This window comes from Chrysochloris asiatica, unplaced genomic scaffold (genome assembly GCF_000296735.1).
Source record: "Chrysochloris asiatica unplaced genomic scaffold, ChrAsi1.0 scaffold00072, whole genome shotgun sequence".
NCBI lineage: Eukaryota > Metazoa > Chordata > Mammalia > Afrosoricida > Chrysochloridae > Chrysochloris > Chrysochloris asiatica.
The window spans coordinates 12073786-12089070 of NW_006408590.1; the positions used below are offsets into that span (position 1 = coordinate 12073786).

At 42.8% G+C, this 15285-nt stretch overlaps 1 protein-coding gene across 1 annotated transcript in view; it reads right to left on the reverse strand.

The window, feature by feature from the left end:
* Positions 1 to 2487: 2487 nt before the first annotated feature.
* Positions 2488 to 15285, reverse strand: part of PAMR1 (peptidase domain containing associated with muscle regeneration 1) — a 117426-nt gene continuing 104628 nt past the window's right edge. The window contains exons 6-8 of the mRNA XM_006864913.1: positions 6026 to 6226; positions 4395 to 4687; positions 2488 to 3024 (exon numbers count right to left, since the gene is read on the reverse strand). Coding sequence (XP_006864975.1) covers positions 2488 to 3024; positions 4395 to 4687; positions 6026 to 6226 — 1031 coding nt within the window. The remainder of the gene's footprint in view (positions 3025 to 4394; positions 4688 to 6025; positions 6227 to 15285) is intronic.

The window sequence follows — 15285 nt, forward strand, 5'->3', positions numbered from 1 at the left end:
AAGATGTCACTTTGAAGACTAAAGTGTCCCTGAACCAAACCCTAGTATTCTCAATTACCTTATATGCTTGTGAAAGCAATGATTAAGGAAAACCAGAGAAGAATGGATGCATTTGAATTGTAATGTTGGAGAAGAACATTTAAAGTACCAAGGACTCCCAGAAGAATCAACAATTCTGTCACTGGAAGGCATACAGGCAGAATATTCCTTAGAAGCAACCTTGATGAGCCCTCATAACACATACTTTGGCCATGTTATCAGGAGGGACATCATGGAGAAGGACATCATACTTGTAAAAGTGGAGGGTCAGCAATAAAGAAGACCTCCAAGAAGATGGATTGCCTAAGTGGCTACAACAGTGGATTCAAACATAGCAACAGTTGTGAGGATGGTGCAGGATTTGGCAGTGTTCCATTCTGTTATACAAGGGTCCCTATGAGTCAGAACCAACTTGAGTGCACCTAGCAACGACAACAACAATGTTCTGGGGCAATTTGTTATTCAGCAACAGATAATTAAGCCATTATTTAGGTTAAGTCATTTTATCACAGATTAAGTCATGAAGATGAGGGTGGGGGGAGTGGAAAAGAGATGGATACAACTTAATGGAAAGTCCCTGCCTGACAAAAAGAAAAAGTACAAGAAAATCCCTTCTGGCCCAGGGGATTATGGGAAAGCCAAGAGATACAAATACGGAGTCAGGTTGCTGTCTTGGGTTTAATGTCTTTGAGTAGACGTTCTCTCAGATAGATTGCAGGAACAGTAAAGTTCCTTTTTGGAATTATAGAAGAAGAATGTCTCTTAGGGTGTAACAACCCTAGGCTTTCAGTTCTCAAGGGATGTGGAAAAGACCCACAAGTGCCCACAAGTCCTCAAGGGAGGAAGAGCTCTCTGAGTATCTGACTGGGAGCTTCCAGAGAATGTTGTCATTATGGCATTAGGGCTTAGTGACCCCAACCAGGGTTAAATAGGAGCTACGGTCAGTCTTCAGGAGTACCGCAGCACCAGGAAGAGCTGTTGTTGTTGTTGTTGTTGTTGAGTGCTGTCGACTCTATTCCAACCTATAGCGACCCTGTATAGGGTTTCCAAGGAGCCGCTGGTGAGTTTGAACCACTGACCTTGCAGTTCAAATAGCTTTGCAGTCTGGCACATTAACCCACAGCGCCACACCAAGAGCTGAGGAGGATCCAAATCAGCAGGGAGTGCCATGGAGCCCACTGAGGCTGAGAGGAAGCATGACTCAAGGTAACAGAAGTTACAAAGCTTAGCACCAAATGTCCGCAAAACACCCAGGGACCGGAAAGACCCACCACACGTATCAGGACTAGTAGGAACTCACAAGTCCCCACTTAGTTTCTATATTTGAAACCATGCAGACCTCTAAGATACCACCTTGAAGAGAACAATAGTGAGAGGAGAAGGGGGAAAAGAATGAAAGAGTGAGCCAACCAAAAGAGACAATATTCCTGACATCATTCAAAGTATTTGGTTGGACTGAATTCATCTCATCCCTTACTCCAGTGTCTCATGGGATCTGTGAGTGGGACTTGAGAGGAAAATCATGTCAGTCATAGAATGAGATGACAGTTTAGGGTCTATCTAAATCTAGCATGATTTAATATGTGATTCCAATTCAGATGCTATAAAAATACATCATAAAGATTTATGGACGTTCACAATGCGGTTTTGTGTTGGTTCTGGAGAATGCAAACCAGAGGGGAGGTTAAAAACGATCTCATTCCTCTGCCTGTGCCTAATCTGGTGTCACCACATCCCTGCTCCTTCAGCCAGTGACCCACCAACCTCCCAGGGTGGTATGGGAAAGATGACCATGGCTTTGTCAGATGCATTATTTGGGAATTCTAGCTCATGGCTCTATTTTAAAAGGGTTGCCACCAGTCATTGGCCCCAATATACGTAGTACAGAGAAAGAGCATGCAGGAATCAGAGCACACGGATTTTGTAGGTCAGAAGGTAACCCTCGTTTTATTAAAATATGTACAGGGGTTTGGGAGGGAAAAGGACTACGTTGAACTGTGGCAATGTACAAAAAAGCATGCACCTCCTCTAAGCTCTACCATCTTGCAAGTGGCTCTTTGGAACTTGGTTTGGCTTGAGTCTTGGAAGTGGTCTCATGAGGCCTAGTTCTTTCTTGGTAACCAGAGCTGACCATGACAATGGCACCATTGAAGGATGGGGAAGGCCCTCAGGCCAGTTGAATAAGGAGGTTTTCTTTGCTATTCATATTATCTTTTTGAAAGCCCTGGTGTCTTATAAATGCTTTGTCCAAATGTTCAGGGACATAGTGGCTTACCAGAAGCCAGTTTCTACTCAACCTCTGTTGAGTTTTGGCCCTGAAATCAGAAGCTATGGCACAGCCAAATTCACAGGCAAAATCGCACCGCAGGCCAATACTGCCTCAGGCAACACACGTAGCTCCCACATCCTGGTGGACGTCTGAGAAAGCTGCTCACGCAGGCCTGAAGCTCATTTCATGTTTCGCTCGATCCAGTCTTTAAAAGGCAGCACCTTGGTGAAGGCTGTGTAGAGGCTACGGCTGCATGTTTTATCATAACTCCAGCTGACCAGTCCCACCAGGTGCCAGCGAGGTTCAGGCGATGCCCGTCCCGGGAAGGACAGTGCTGCGATGCCCCCTGTCTCTGCCAGGCAGATGTCAGAAGGAGCGGTGGGGTCCTGGCTGGCACAGAACATGTTATCTGTGACACTCACTGGGATGCCATGGTCTTCATGCTGCTCCTCACACAACAGTGAGTCCACCACACTGACCACCCCTGAATGCAGTGAGTCATTCTTGAAGCCGGGGGTCCTCACATCAGCCAGGATGTTCCAGCCAGCCACGGTGATGTGGGACTCCTGAAAGGAGGTGGTGAGGTCACGAGTAGCTGCTAGGCAGATGGGCTGCACTCGGGTGCTGATGCGAGCCTTGTCCAGGAGTTTCAGGATGGCCATGTCAGAGTCCAGCAGGATGGGATCATAGTTGGGATGTAAAATGACAGCAGAAATCTACAAATACAAGGAATAGAGCCAGGGTGAACAGCCAACTCCACAATGGACAAGAATAGGCCAGCCCTGGGGTTATCAAATTATCAGGAGAAAATGTCTAAGAGACAGCTGTAATTATTTGGAGATACTCTGCTCAAAGGGTTGTAGAAAGTAAGTACTCTAGTTCCAAGGTTGGAAGCTGCTGTGTCTACCAGGACCTGGAAGGTGATGCTGAATAAAAGGAATGGACAGTCAGGGGAGGGGAGGCAGAGCACAGGCTCACACACCCATCTAAGGTAGGTAGCACGCCATGTAGAAAAGTGGGACCAGGATCCTAATGGTGTCAGAGAGCCTAGGTCTCCACGTGGCTATCTGAAACTTCCTGGTTTTGAAATGTTGGCAAACAACTGATTAAAAACATTATGTTGGTGCCATCAAATCGCAAACCCTTGAAGACTACCAGCTTTGAATTTCTGGTCCTCTGTGATCACTTCAAGCCAGTAAGATGGTGCTACACCTAGAATGTTCCATACAACTTCTCCAAAACTTCGTTCCCGATTGTCCCAATCCTTGCTGATCATTCACTTTGAAGGAGGCTCCTAGAAGCTAACATCTGTGGTACCCTGTATTTTGTTTCTGTTTGTTCAATTATGCCAACTACATTTGGATGCATTTACCTGGGCTTCTCTGGTGCTGCATTGATCTCAATATACGGGCCTGTCTCACAGGACTGCAAGTGCTCCAGGGAAAAACTAGTATTAGTTTCCTTTGTCTACCTATTCTCAGTGAGTAATGTGAATCACATTAGGATTATGGGCGCCCAATTCTGTATGAACGGATAGATGGATGGATGGATGGATGGATGGATGGATGGGAGACAGGGAGGGAGATAAGCAAGGAGGGAGAGAAGGATATTATATATTGATTAGAATTATCTTGGATAAAAATCGATGTCCTAAGTGTAACAAGAGATTAATATATAAGGAGGTATCTTTGTCTCAGCCCTATTTTAAAAACAAAGAGAAAAGACTCCATGATCAGTCTAAATGGCCCTTCCTATTATCTGTCACTGGAGTCCTGGTATGGTGCTGTGGGTTAATGCACCAGACTGCAAAAACTGTTTGAACTGCAAGATCGTGGTTCAAGCTCACCAGCTGCTCCTCAGAAACCCTATACAGGGTTGTTATGGGTCGGAACTGACTCGGTGGCACTTCACAACAGCAACAACATTATCTGTCAATATAGCATATTGAGTGCACATCGTATGCCAGACTCTGGGCTGGGTGCTAAATGAAACACTATGGTGAGAGGAAAGCCTCAGTCATTATTCTCACAGTGCTTAGAGTTTGTTATGCTAAGACCCAGTTTCTTGGTTTCCAGCCCTCTCTTACCCTCAAATTCTGGATTGTCTTCTCATCCCGGTCATCATCCCTGTAGAATTTTCCCAGGACAACTTTGAGGTCAGCTGTCTTGATCACAGTGACTTTCCCCAGGTCAGTGACACAGTGGGCAGCAACTACCACCGTGCGCTCATTCACCAACGCACCACTGCACACCAGGAACCAGGCACCCTTGTGCAGACTGCCCCCGTGCACCCCGCTGGTCCTCCTGTAGATGGCCGCTTGCCATGGCCAGCGCGTGCCCTGGGTCTTGGAAGCAGTGATGTTCTCAATTTTCCCACAGACTATGGAGAAAGCACAGACACAGTAAGATAAATTCAGATCTTCCCTATCCAAAGAGAAACGTGTTGCTCACTCAACCAGGAGAGCACAAATCTGGGCAGGTGGGCTAACTGCTCTTTATCCCTTTTCTTAAAATATTAATCATCCACCTTGATGTGGTCTAGGGTTAAAACACAAGGCTTTGCAGTCAAATGAAACCTGGTTCCAATCCCAAGTCTGTACTTCATTATCAGTTGGATGTTGGGCAGTTGTCCAATGTTTTAGAACCTAACTTTTCTTGCCTGTAGAGTATATTTAGTAATAGCAATTGCTTCAGATGGTTCTTAATGAGAGTCAATGAGATGATGCATCGAAATATTTAGCAAAGTCTGGCCGTTTTGTTCACCTTTGACAAAGAGAATGAGACAGGTAGCTTAGTATGTATGTGCAAGAGTTTCTTCCAGGTAGAAACTCGCCTCAGCCTTGGCGGTGGCAATTATAAGTCGTTGGGTTGGTTCTGACTCATAGCAACCATGTATAGGGTTTCCAAGTCTTTATGGGAGCATAAAGCCTCATCTTTCTCCCACCGCCATAGCCTTTACTATGGAGTCGGTTCCGACTCATAGTGACCTTGCACAGGGTTTCCGAGGCTGTAAATCTTTACAGAAGCAGAAAGCCTCATCTTTCTCCGATGGAACCACTGGTAGTTTCGAACTGCTGACCTTGAGGTTGGCAGCCCAAGTCGTAACCACTACGGTACCAGAGCTCCTTACCTTATGAGGCAATTAATATTATCCCCATTGGATAATAAGTATGAAAACTAGGGTAAAGACAGGGTGACCAAGATCACAAATCTTGGTCCTTTACTTCCTTTTACACCAAGTGTTTAATGATTGTTCTTTTTTTTCCCCTAAATAAATCCCACTATCAGGAAATGTTCTGATAGAATTATAAACGGAAAATATGCTCCGCCCTCCAAAAAAAGAGATCTAATGATTAATTTCTTCTGGAAATTAAATTTAAACACCCCAAAAAGGAATCCTAACTGTGGAATTCTACATAGCACCAAGCAAGGGAACAGTAGAGGACGATTTTCTTTTGGCAAGGAGCCCTTACCAAGAAATCTTCCACAAGGAGGAATGACGTTTTACAGACAGCCAAGCAAGATGGAATGGAGTTCTGGTGTGGCACTGTAGGATAAGCACCAGCTGCTAACCATAAAATCAGTGGTTCAAACCCACCAGCCACTCCTCAGAAACCCTATGCAGGGTTGCTATGAGTCAGAACTAACACAACAGTACTTAACAACAAGAAGAAGCAAGATGGAAGCTGTTCCCCGGAAAAGATGAGCCTCTACTCACTAGGGATGCAAGACGGAGCCCGCCCACTCCACTTCCCAGTCTTCAGACAGGTCCTCCGACTGCTGCCCAGGCGGCGGTAGAAGGGAGAGATGCATTCGTACTGGAGCTGGGTGTGCAGATGTTGGTACCCGGCAGGCAGGTCTCCAAAGGGAAGAAGTGGCTTCTTGGTAGGGACACCCTGCAGTTTCTGCTTGCTGAGTGCTGATGAGTACAGCTGGTGTAACGGTGTCTCCCTGAGTGAGGTACAGGGGCCCAGATAAAGCAGAATACGAGACAGACATTCTGACTCCTTTAGCATCCTTGTCAATCCTCATGTAGATATTTGGATACAGAAGAAGAAGACAATGTCTCTCTCTCTGTCTCTCTCTGTCTCTCTGTCTCTCTGTCTCTCTGTCTCTCTGTCTCTCTCTCTCTCTCTCTCTCTCTCTCATATACACACGCTCTTCCAGTCTACCACAGCCAACTCTCGTAATTCTCTTACATGCCTCAGCCTTCATTTTATTTCCTAATTTCCATTTCTGGCATCCCTCCAGCTACCTAGGATTTTAACCAAAGAGGATATTATCTGGTATAATAGCTGTTATCCCAAAGTATGCTGTACATGCACACAAAATGAATTCATTGTGAAATTATACCTGAAAGGGAGTTAATTTAGAGTAGAGAAATCCAGGCATATATTTTTTTCTAAATATTATCATAATGGGGTAATATTAGGAATTGACTTGAACTAAACTGTGTTGATACAGTAGCTTGATTTAGCAATTAGCGATATAATTAGCACACCTCAGAGAATAGAATTTTCTCTCAGGGCATATTGATTGGTAGAAATCTAGAGTTTGTATGTAAATGTGAAAAGAGGAATTAAATGAACTTGATGCTAAAGGCCCCAGGGACTGCTTGGGGACTCTTGGGGGAGACTTAGGTATGTTCTACAGCTCAAGTTCATTTTATATTGGTGCTTAATGACTGTGAACTGGAAAGTTGGAATTTCTTTAGGAATTGGTACTTTCCATAGTGTTTAATGGGTGGAGACAAGGAAGCACAGAGAGGTAAATTGGTGTTCTCAAGCACCCACAGCAAGGTAAAATAGTACCCAAGACAGAGCTTAGCAACCATGGTTACCACCCTGCTGTCTCTACCACATCAAGTTGATTATCATCTTAAGAAATCTGTTTTATGTATCTACACAGTACTTTACTAAAAGCAAAGATTCCATCCACATGGATTTTATTCAACAGCTTTAGCTCGCATTTAGTGCCAGTTCTACAAATGAGTTCATCTCCTAGATGTTGAGGGTCTAACTGTCCTGGTGGGATGGCTCCTAGCTGCTGGAGATCAGCAGACCCCACTCAAGCAACCCATCTGCCTGAAGGATACCTAACACCAATTTCTGAGATTGTTTTCCTATCCACATGAAACAGCTGGTACCTAGTAACACAGCTTCCAGTTCCAATTGTTTTAAAGTCAAGAAGGCTTCTGGTCTTTTTAAATAGGTCAGGGGCTCCTCTACAACACTTCTCTCCACAGGAAGACTAGGTTTGCTCCGCTTAGTGGAGAGTCCAGCCCAGGTAAATCAGGAAGATCCGAAAAGGGGGCAGAATTGGGATTCCACAGCCAGTACTTCAAGGAAATGCCTTGCTTGAAAAGGTAAAGACAAGAAAGGAAAGACATACCTGGAGACGATGAGAGAGGCATTAATTACACTTCTCCTGACCAATGGGTTTTCCAGGCTACTTGGTTGGGGTCAATTCTAGCTACTGGAATTCATGGTTACTACTTCTCACAAGAAGTTAGTTCAAGCCTAGTGCATACGAGAGGAGACACTGGATTTCCGTGTTGGCTTTGCAACATGACCCTGAGTAAGTTACTTAGCATATCTGCACCTCAATCTACCCCTCTCCTAAAATGGTAATAATGCTTGTAACTACCGCTGAGAAGATAGCAAGGATTAAATGAACTAATACATGTAAGGACTCCTGGTGTGGTACTATCAGATAAGCACTGGACTTTGAACCACAAGGTCGGCAGTTCAAACCCACCAGCTGCTCCTAGGAAACCCTATACAGTGCCGCTATGTGTCAGAATCGACTGGATGGCACTCAACAACAATACATGTAAATCCCTCAGAAGGGCAGTTGGCACAGAGCAAACAATGAATGTTAACTCTTAGTATTACATTTAATTTTTACAGCACTCCTCAAAGACAGAAGTTATTATGTTTATAGCCATTTTTTTCAAAAGGAGAAACTAAGATTAACCAAGTTTAGGAATTTGCCCAAGAATATGCAGCTCTAGAGAGAAATGAAACCAGTTGAGTAACATTCATTTATCAAGCCAAGTTGTTCATTCAGTCTATTCACTGAAAGTTTGCTATGTGGCAGTCATTGTTCTAAGCACTGGAGATTTATCACAAATGAAACAGATCATGTTCCTGTACAATGTGGAGGACAGGAGGTTGGGAGGGAGAAATTAAACAAACAAACAAAAAATGTATATAAACAATAGGTGGTAAAGAATGCTGAGAATGCAGAAGCACGTAGTAAAAATTGGAGAAGGCTGGATAGCGATGTCTGCTCAGTGGTGACAGTGCTGTCTTTAAAAGGGCCCTCAGGGAAGGCCTCTCTAGCAGACGCCAATTGAGCAGATGAGCAGAGAAGTAAAGGAAGTGAGGATTTCAGTCTTGTTAAAGATGTAAATGGTGGAAGCATGTTCTTGGCCAGGAGTTGGAAGAGTAAAGGTTCTGAAATAGAACTGCTGGAAGAGCACAGAAAAAACAAAGGAGTTTCAGTGTTTGGAGTGGGGAGCACAAGGAGGAGCACAGTAGGAGATAAGATCAAAACAGTATTTTCTCCAAAACAAGGAGAGGACACGTATAGGTGGATCTAGTCTCTCACAACCAGATGGCCCTCATCTCTGGTTTTCTAGGAGAAAGTCTGAACATACTGGGGGCTCCCACCCCCCTATCATGGCTAGTTGTTTATCTCTAATTCCTGCCTCACCTAACTGGTTACTACCAAGAATATCTTCCTAAGCCCTCTCCAGTTCTCCAGTTGCTACTGAGTCAACACCAACTCATGGCGAGCCCACGCGTATCAGAGCACAGTGCTCCATAGGGTTTGCAGTGATTGATTGTTTTGCAAATAGGTCACCAGACCTTTCTTGTGAGGCACTTCTGGGTGGACTTTAACAGTCAACCTATTGGGTATCAACTGAGCATATTAACCACTGGCATCATCCAGGACTCTCCTAAATCATAGCTGGCTGCTGCATTTGGTAGGAATCCCATCTCTTTAAGAGTTGCTATATTAAACATTTCAGGAAGACTCAAGTATTAAAATCCCATTCCTCAAAGATCATCTTAAAATTCTGTCTCCTACCAACCTTCTACTTTCCCATGAACTGAGGACATTTGTACATTTTCCAAACGTTGTTACCTCTTGGCTAAAGGCAGTCACCTAATAAGCCTCCACCAAACAGGCCCTATTCTCTCATAACTAGTCAGTACTGAATGTCCCTAGGAAACTCCAGACTGTCTTTGGCCAAACACCAACAGAAAAAGTGGACGGAAGGGAAAAGATTCATTCACTTTTAAAGCAGAGTTAGATGTTTCAACCTCACCTTGATTGAACCTGCATTGGAAGAACTCTCCGTCTCACCAGGTCTGAGATCTTCGGTTCTCTGCAGGCTAGAATAAAAGACAGTGCTGCTTAATCCTTTTCTGTATTTACTGTTCACGTCTGTCCATTCAGATTCATACCTGATCACCCTTCTGGGGAACCTACTATACATCCCCCCAGGTTCTCAGAAGAGATACATGCCAGTCAAGTTTGGATAGCTCACTTAGAAAAGAGCATTTTGCCTTTCACCTAAGTTGCATTTATGTAAACACCTGTGAGGAGAGGAACTGGCCAGCTCTGGGTGATTTAAGCAAATGGTAGTTGATAGATGAGCATTATCTATTTACATCAATAAAGTCCTGGTGTGGTGCTGTGGGTTAACGCACTGGACTGCAAAGTCGGTTTGAATCACAAGGTCAGTGGTTCAAGCTCACCAGCTGCTCCTCGGAAACCCTATACAGGATCGCTATGAGTAGGAACCAATTTGATGGCACTTAACAACAACAACAACATTCACATAAATAAGGAGCTCTAGTAACGTAGTGGTTATGAGTTGGGCTGCTAACCTTAAGGTAAGCAGTCTGAAACTGCCAGCTGTTCCTTGGGAGAAAGATGAGGTTTTCTGCTCCTGTAAAGATTTGCAGCCTTGGAAATGCTATGCAGGGTCGCTATGAGTAAACACTAACTCCACAGCACACTGCTACCACCACCTTTCACATAAATAGCATTAGCAAACTTGATCAACATCAAAGTGAAGTTTCTAAAACGCAGCCCAACGTAAGGGATTATTTTGCTATTTGAATCTAGACAGCAGTATCCACCATAGGCAAGTACTTGAGTTCTTCATGTCCTTTCGCTGCAACTAAGATCTCTGACGATCATTTCAAGGCAACTCAAAGCACAGCTGAATTGTGTTCAAGTTTCTTTTTCTTCACAAATGAAAAGAACTCCTTCCCATCTCATTTTCCCAATCAAGCAGCCAACAGTCGCCTAATTAGCAAGTAAAGAGAACTTTGGCGGTATTAATTTAAAAGGGAAGAACTGACAAAAATCTCCAAGTATGTATGTAACACCATTTCCATATTTCATAAAATCAAGAATTAAGAGTCTACACTTGTGGCAATGAAGGCTACTTCTGGCTAAAATCTGAAATGACTGAATCCCTCTACAAATCATTCTCTTTCATTCCTTTACCAATGATTCAGGTTGCTAGAAAACACGGAGAAGGGAAGGCAATTATCTGACTAATCTAGGTCAAGGACATGCTGGTCATTACAGAAAGCAGATCATTCTGACCTGCACTCCCCTCCCTCGCCCAAATAAAGAGCCTGTTTACATGTGAACCAGTGAATCAATTTACGAAGTATGAGTCCCGGTATGGCACCATAGGGTCAAGGACTGGACCACAAGGTCAGTCTGAAACACAAAATTGACGGTTTGAAATCACCCAGCCGCTCCTTGGAAACCCTGTACAGGTTGGTCGAGTCGGAACCAACTTGACAGCACTTAACAACAGCTCTATAAGATAAGCACTGGACTGTGAAGCACAAGGTTCACAGTTTGAGCCCACCAGTCGCCCCATAGAAGAAAGATGAGACTTTCTGCTCCGGCAAAGATTTAAAGCCTCAGAAACCCTATGCAGGGTCTCTATAAATCGGAAATGACTCCACAGCACTAACAACAATGCATTTGCATTGCCAAAGGGTAAGGCTGAAACTTCTGTGCATGACTTGCCATTTTCTGGTCCAAGATACCTTTTGAAATTTATCTCCCAGATTTCAAATTTGCTTCATTTTGAGTTTACAATTTTTTTTTTTACTTCTGCCAGTCCAGGTGTGGTGCTGTATAATAAGCACTGGACTGCTAACTGCAAAGGAGGTGGTTTAAATCCACCAGCCACTCCAGAAGGTCTATACAGAGTCACTATGAGTTGGAACCAACTCGAAAGCACTTAACAACAACACCTCTTTGTTGTTCTTTGTCTTCCATATTCCAATTCCTCTTTACCACTACAAACTCTTCCAAGCTTTCCTTTCTGGTTCCCATCCTACCTGCTTTATGCAATATCCCTATTGTAGGTAATGTTCTCTCCTTTCTCTGAAAGTCTATTCCTCATCTGTTCATAACTGTCCCATGAGTGTTTAAGAGTTTACTGTCTTACCATAGCAAATGTCCCCACTCATAGATTTGCAGATATGTCTGTTTAATTCTTTTCTTTCTCTTGCACAAGATTGATAGTGAATATTGGGGAGGTAAATGTAGCTTTCTAAACGCTTATTATTGCCTCAATTTTATCCTTGGGTTTGCATATATGAAGCTCAGCTCTGTACATAATGTTGGATATGTTGTTATTGTTGTCAAGTGCCATTGAGTTGAGTCTTTAATCTTTATCAGTAAGTGTTCCAAATACTCTTTGCTTCCATAAGGCAAGGAAGTATCATCAGGTTTTGATAAATTCTTCTCTAGTCCTGATGCCAGATTCTTCTTCGGATAATCCATCTTTTCAGATTATTTGCTGAGTATACAGATTGAATAAATTTGGTGAAAGGATACAACCCTGGCAAATGCCTTTCCTGATTTTAAACAATTCAGTATTCCCTTGTTGTGTTCTAATGACTGTCTCTTGATCTATGTACAGTTTCCTCTTGAGCACAATTAAGTTTTCTGTAATATCCATTCTTAACAATGGCTTGTTACCCACACAGTCAAAAGACTTTGCATAGTCAATAAAACACAAGTAAACATCTCTATGAAATTTGTCCAGCCAAGATCCATCTGACATCAGCAATGATAGCTCTTGTTCAACATTCTCTTATGAATCCAGAAAGCTTGTAAGCCAGTTTATTATGATCTACACTGTCAAATTCCTTTGCATAGTTGATAAAGCACAAGTCAACTTCTTTCTGGTATTCTCTGCTTTCAGCCAATACCCGTCTGATATTAGCAATAATAACCTAGTTCTATGTCCTTTTCTGAATCTGGCTTAAATTTCTTCCAGCTTCCTGTCAATGTACTATTGCAACTATTTTTTAGTTACCTTTAGCAAAATTTTGCTTGCATGTGATATTAATGCTATTGTTCAATGATTTCCACATACCATAGAATCGCCTTTCTTTTAAATGGTCACAAAAGCCAATCTCTTCCAATCAGCTGGCCAGGTAGCAGTCTTCCAAATTTCTTGGTGTATACATGTGACCACCTGCAGTGCTGCATCAGTTTGTTGAAACATCTCTATTTGTATCCCGTCAATTCTTAGAGCCTTGTTTTTCACCAAGGCCTTCAGTGCAGCTTGGACTTCTTCCTTCAGTACTACAAGTTCTTGATCATATGCTACCTCTTGAAGGGATTGAACATCAACCAACTCTTTTTGGTATGGTGACTCTGTATATTTCTTCCATCTTCTTTTCAGCTTCCTGCATCATTCCGTATTTTGCCCATGTTAGTTGTTAGGTGCCATCTAGTCAGTTCCAATCCATAGCAACGCCATGCACAATAGACTGAAACATCACCCAGTCCTGCGCCATCCTCACAATTGCTGCTACACTTGCGCCCATTGCTGCTGCCATGGTGTCAATCCACACTGTTGGAGAATCTCCCTCTTTTTTGCTGACCTTTCACTTCACCATACAATATGTTTTTCTTCAGGAATGGCTCCTTCTGATAATATGTCTGAAGTATGAGAGGCTAAGTCTTGTCATTCTGGCTTCTAAGGAGCATTCTGGTTGTACTTCTTCCAACACAGGTTTGTTTGTTCTTCTGGCAGTCCGTGGTAGCTTTAAAATTCTTCTCCAATACCATAACTCAAATGCTTCAATTCTTCTATGGTCTTTCTTATTCATTGTCTAATTTGTGCATGCATATGAAACTATTAAATACCATGGCTTCGGTCAGACAAACTTTAATCCTCAAACTGACATCTTCACTCTTGAACACTTTAAAGAGGTCTTGTGTAGCAGATTTGCCTGATACAATACATTGCTTAACTTTTTTGTAGACTTTTTATTGTCAATTGAGTGAAGGTTAACAGACAAGATCATTAGCTTTATAGTCAACAAATTATGTACTTTGTTTCATCTCAATGATTACAGTTCCCTCCCTGCAACAACAGTTCTCCTATTCCCTCCTTGTGGCTTCCTTTTCGTCTTAAATTTCACAGAAGAGCAAAGCAAAAAAATTTGATGTACACATACAAAACAAAAAATTCATTTAAATGTCCTAAGGGTGTATTCTGCAAGCCAGCCTCCTGCCTGCAGGGACATAGCCTTACTCAGTCCATGAGCCTAGAGCCCGCAGCTGCTCTATCGATCCATGCTATCACCTCTGCCACCGTCTCTGCTGTCACACTCTGCTCATATTTTTCCTTCTTGATGGTCCTAGGATTGTCTGTTCCTGAAATGAAAGATTAACTACCCCCTTCTTTTAGTTACGTTTTCTACAATTACAGTTGTGACAACCACAATGAATCCTGCTAAGAGTCACTCACAATTGAATCATAAAATCCTATCACCATAATCCCCCACCCCCTTTCACCAGATCCAGCTGAAGAAGAGGAGAACTATGCAGTGGGGATTCCGCCTTACCGCCTGCCTTGTTCTGAAACTAAGTACACTCATAAAAGCACGTCAGACAGCCACTTCATGTCTTTATTTACATCCCCCCATTTTTAATTAATGCCTAGATTGTCCATCTCTATGAACTCAGTGCACTGAGGAAACAAGCTTGTATCTTATATGACATTTTGAGCAACTGCATCCATGAGCAAAGGTCCAGTTCATCAAATTGTAGCAATTTACACTTGCTTACAGTATCAGATATCTTTATCTTCTTCTGGTCAAGTTATGGTCAGTTAGCCATCCAAGCTAGGTCAAACAGGTACTAGCTGCGAGTTTGGGAGTTCACACATGTCTCCCTGCACTTCCGATCAACTGGAAACTTCACTTTCAGCTCTAGCCCCCAGTGGCTAAGTCAGTGCCCATGGGATTGGGAGTTCACATATCTCCTTATCATTTGACTACTTCACTGCTGCTGCCATGAATGCTAATGGTTGATCCAAGCAAAATGAAGTTTTTGACATCTTCAATCTTGTATCATGATGTTCATCAGTTTATTATGATGCTGATTATTGCTCCAGTGGTGAAGATTTTTTATTTCTTTACATTGAGGTGCAACCCAAAGCGAAAGTTGTGATCTTTGATCCTCATTTATTTTGCCCCTAAAATCCTTCAACATTGCAATCAGAGGCTTGAATTTTTTCTTCAGTTCTTTCAGCTTGAGAAATGCTGACCCTGTTCTTTCCTTTTTGTTTTCTAACTTCAGGTCTTTGCATATTTCATTATAATACTGTCCTTTGATCTTGTATAAAACTCAGCCCTTCAGCTTTCCTATTTAGCTATACTAACTACATCATTCTTCTTGATTACATCAAGATATTGGGATTAGGATAAATAAGTCCTTTTGAGATCCAAAAAGGAAGCAAATACTTTCAGGGATGGTTTCGAATTTAAGAATAACATACAAGAGAACAAACAAGATGGCGGATTGGGTGGAAGAGCAGTGAGGAGCTCTGCCAGCAACAACACAGAATACCCGACCAAGCAGGCTCAGGGGATGGTCCCAGAACTCTGAACCACATATAAAGGAATA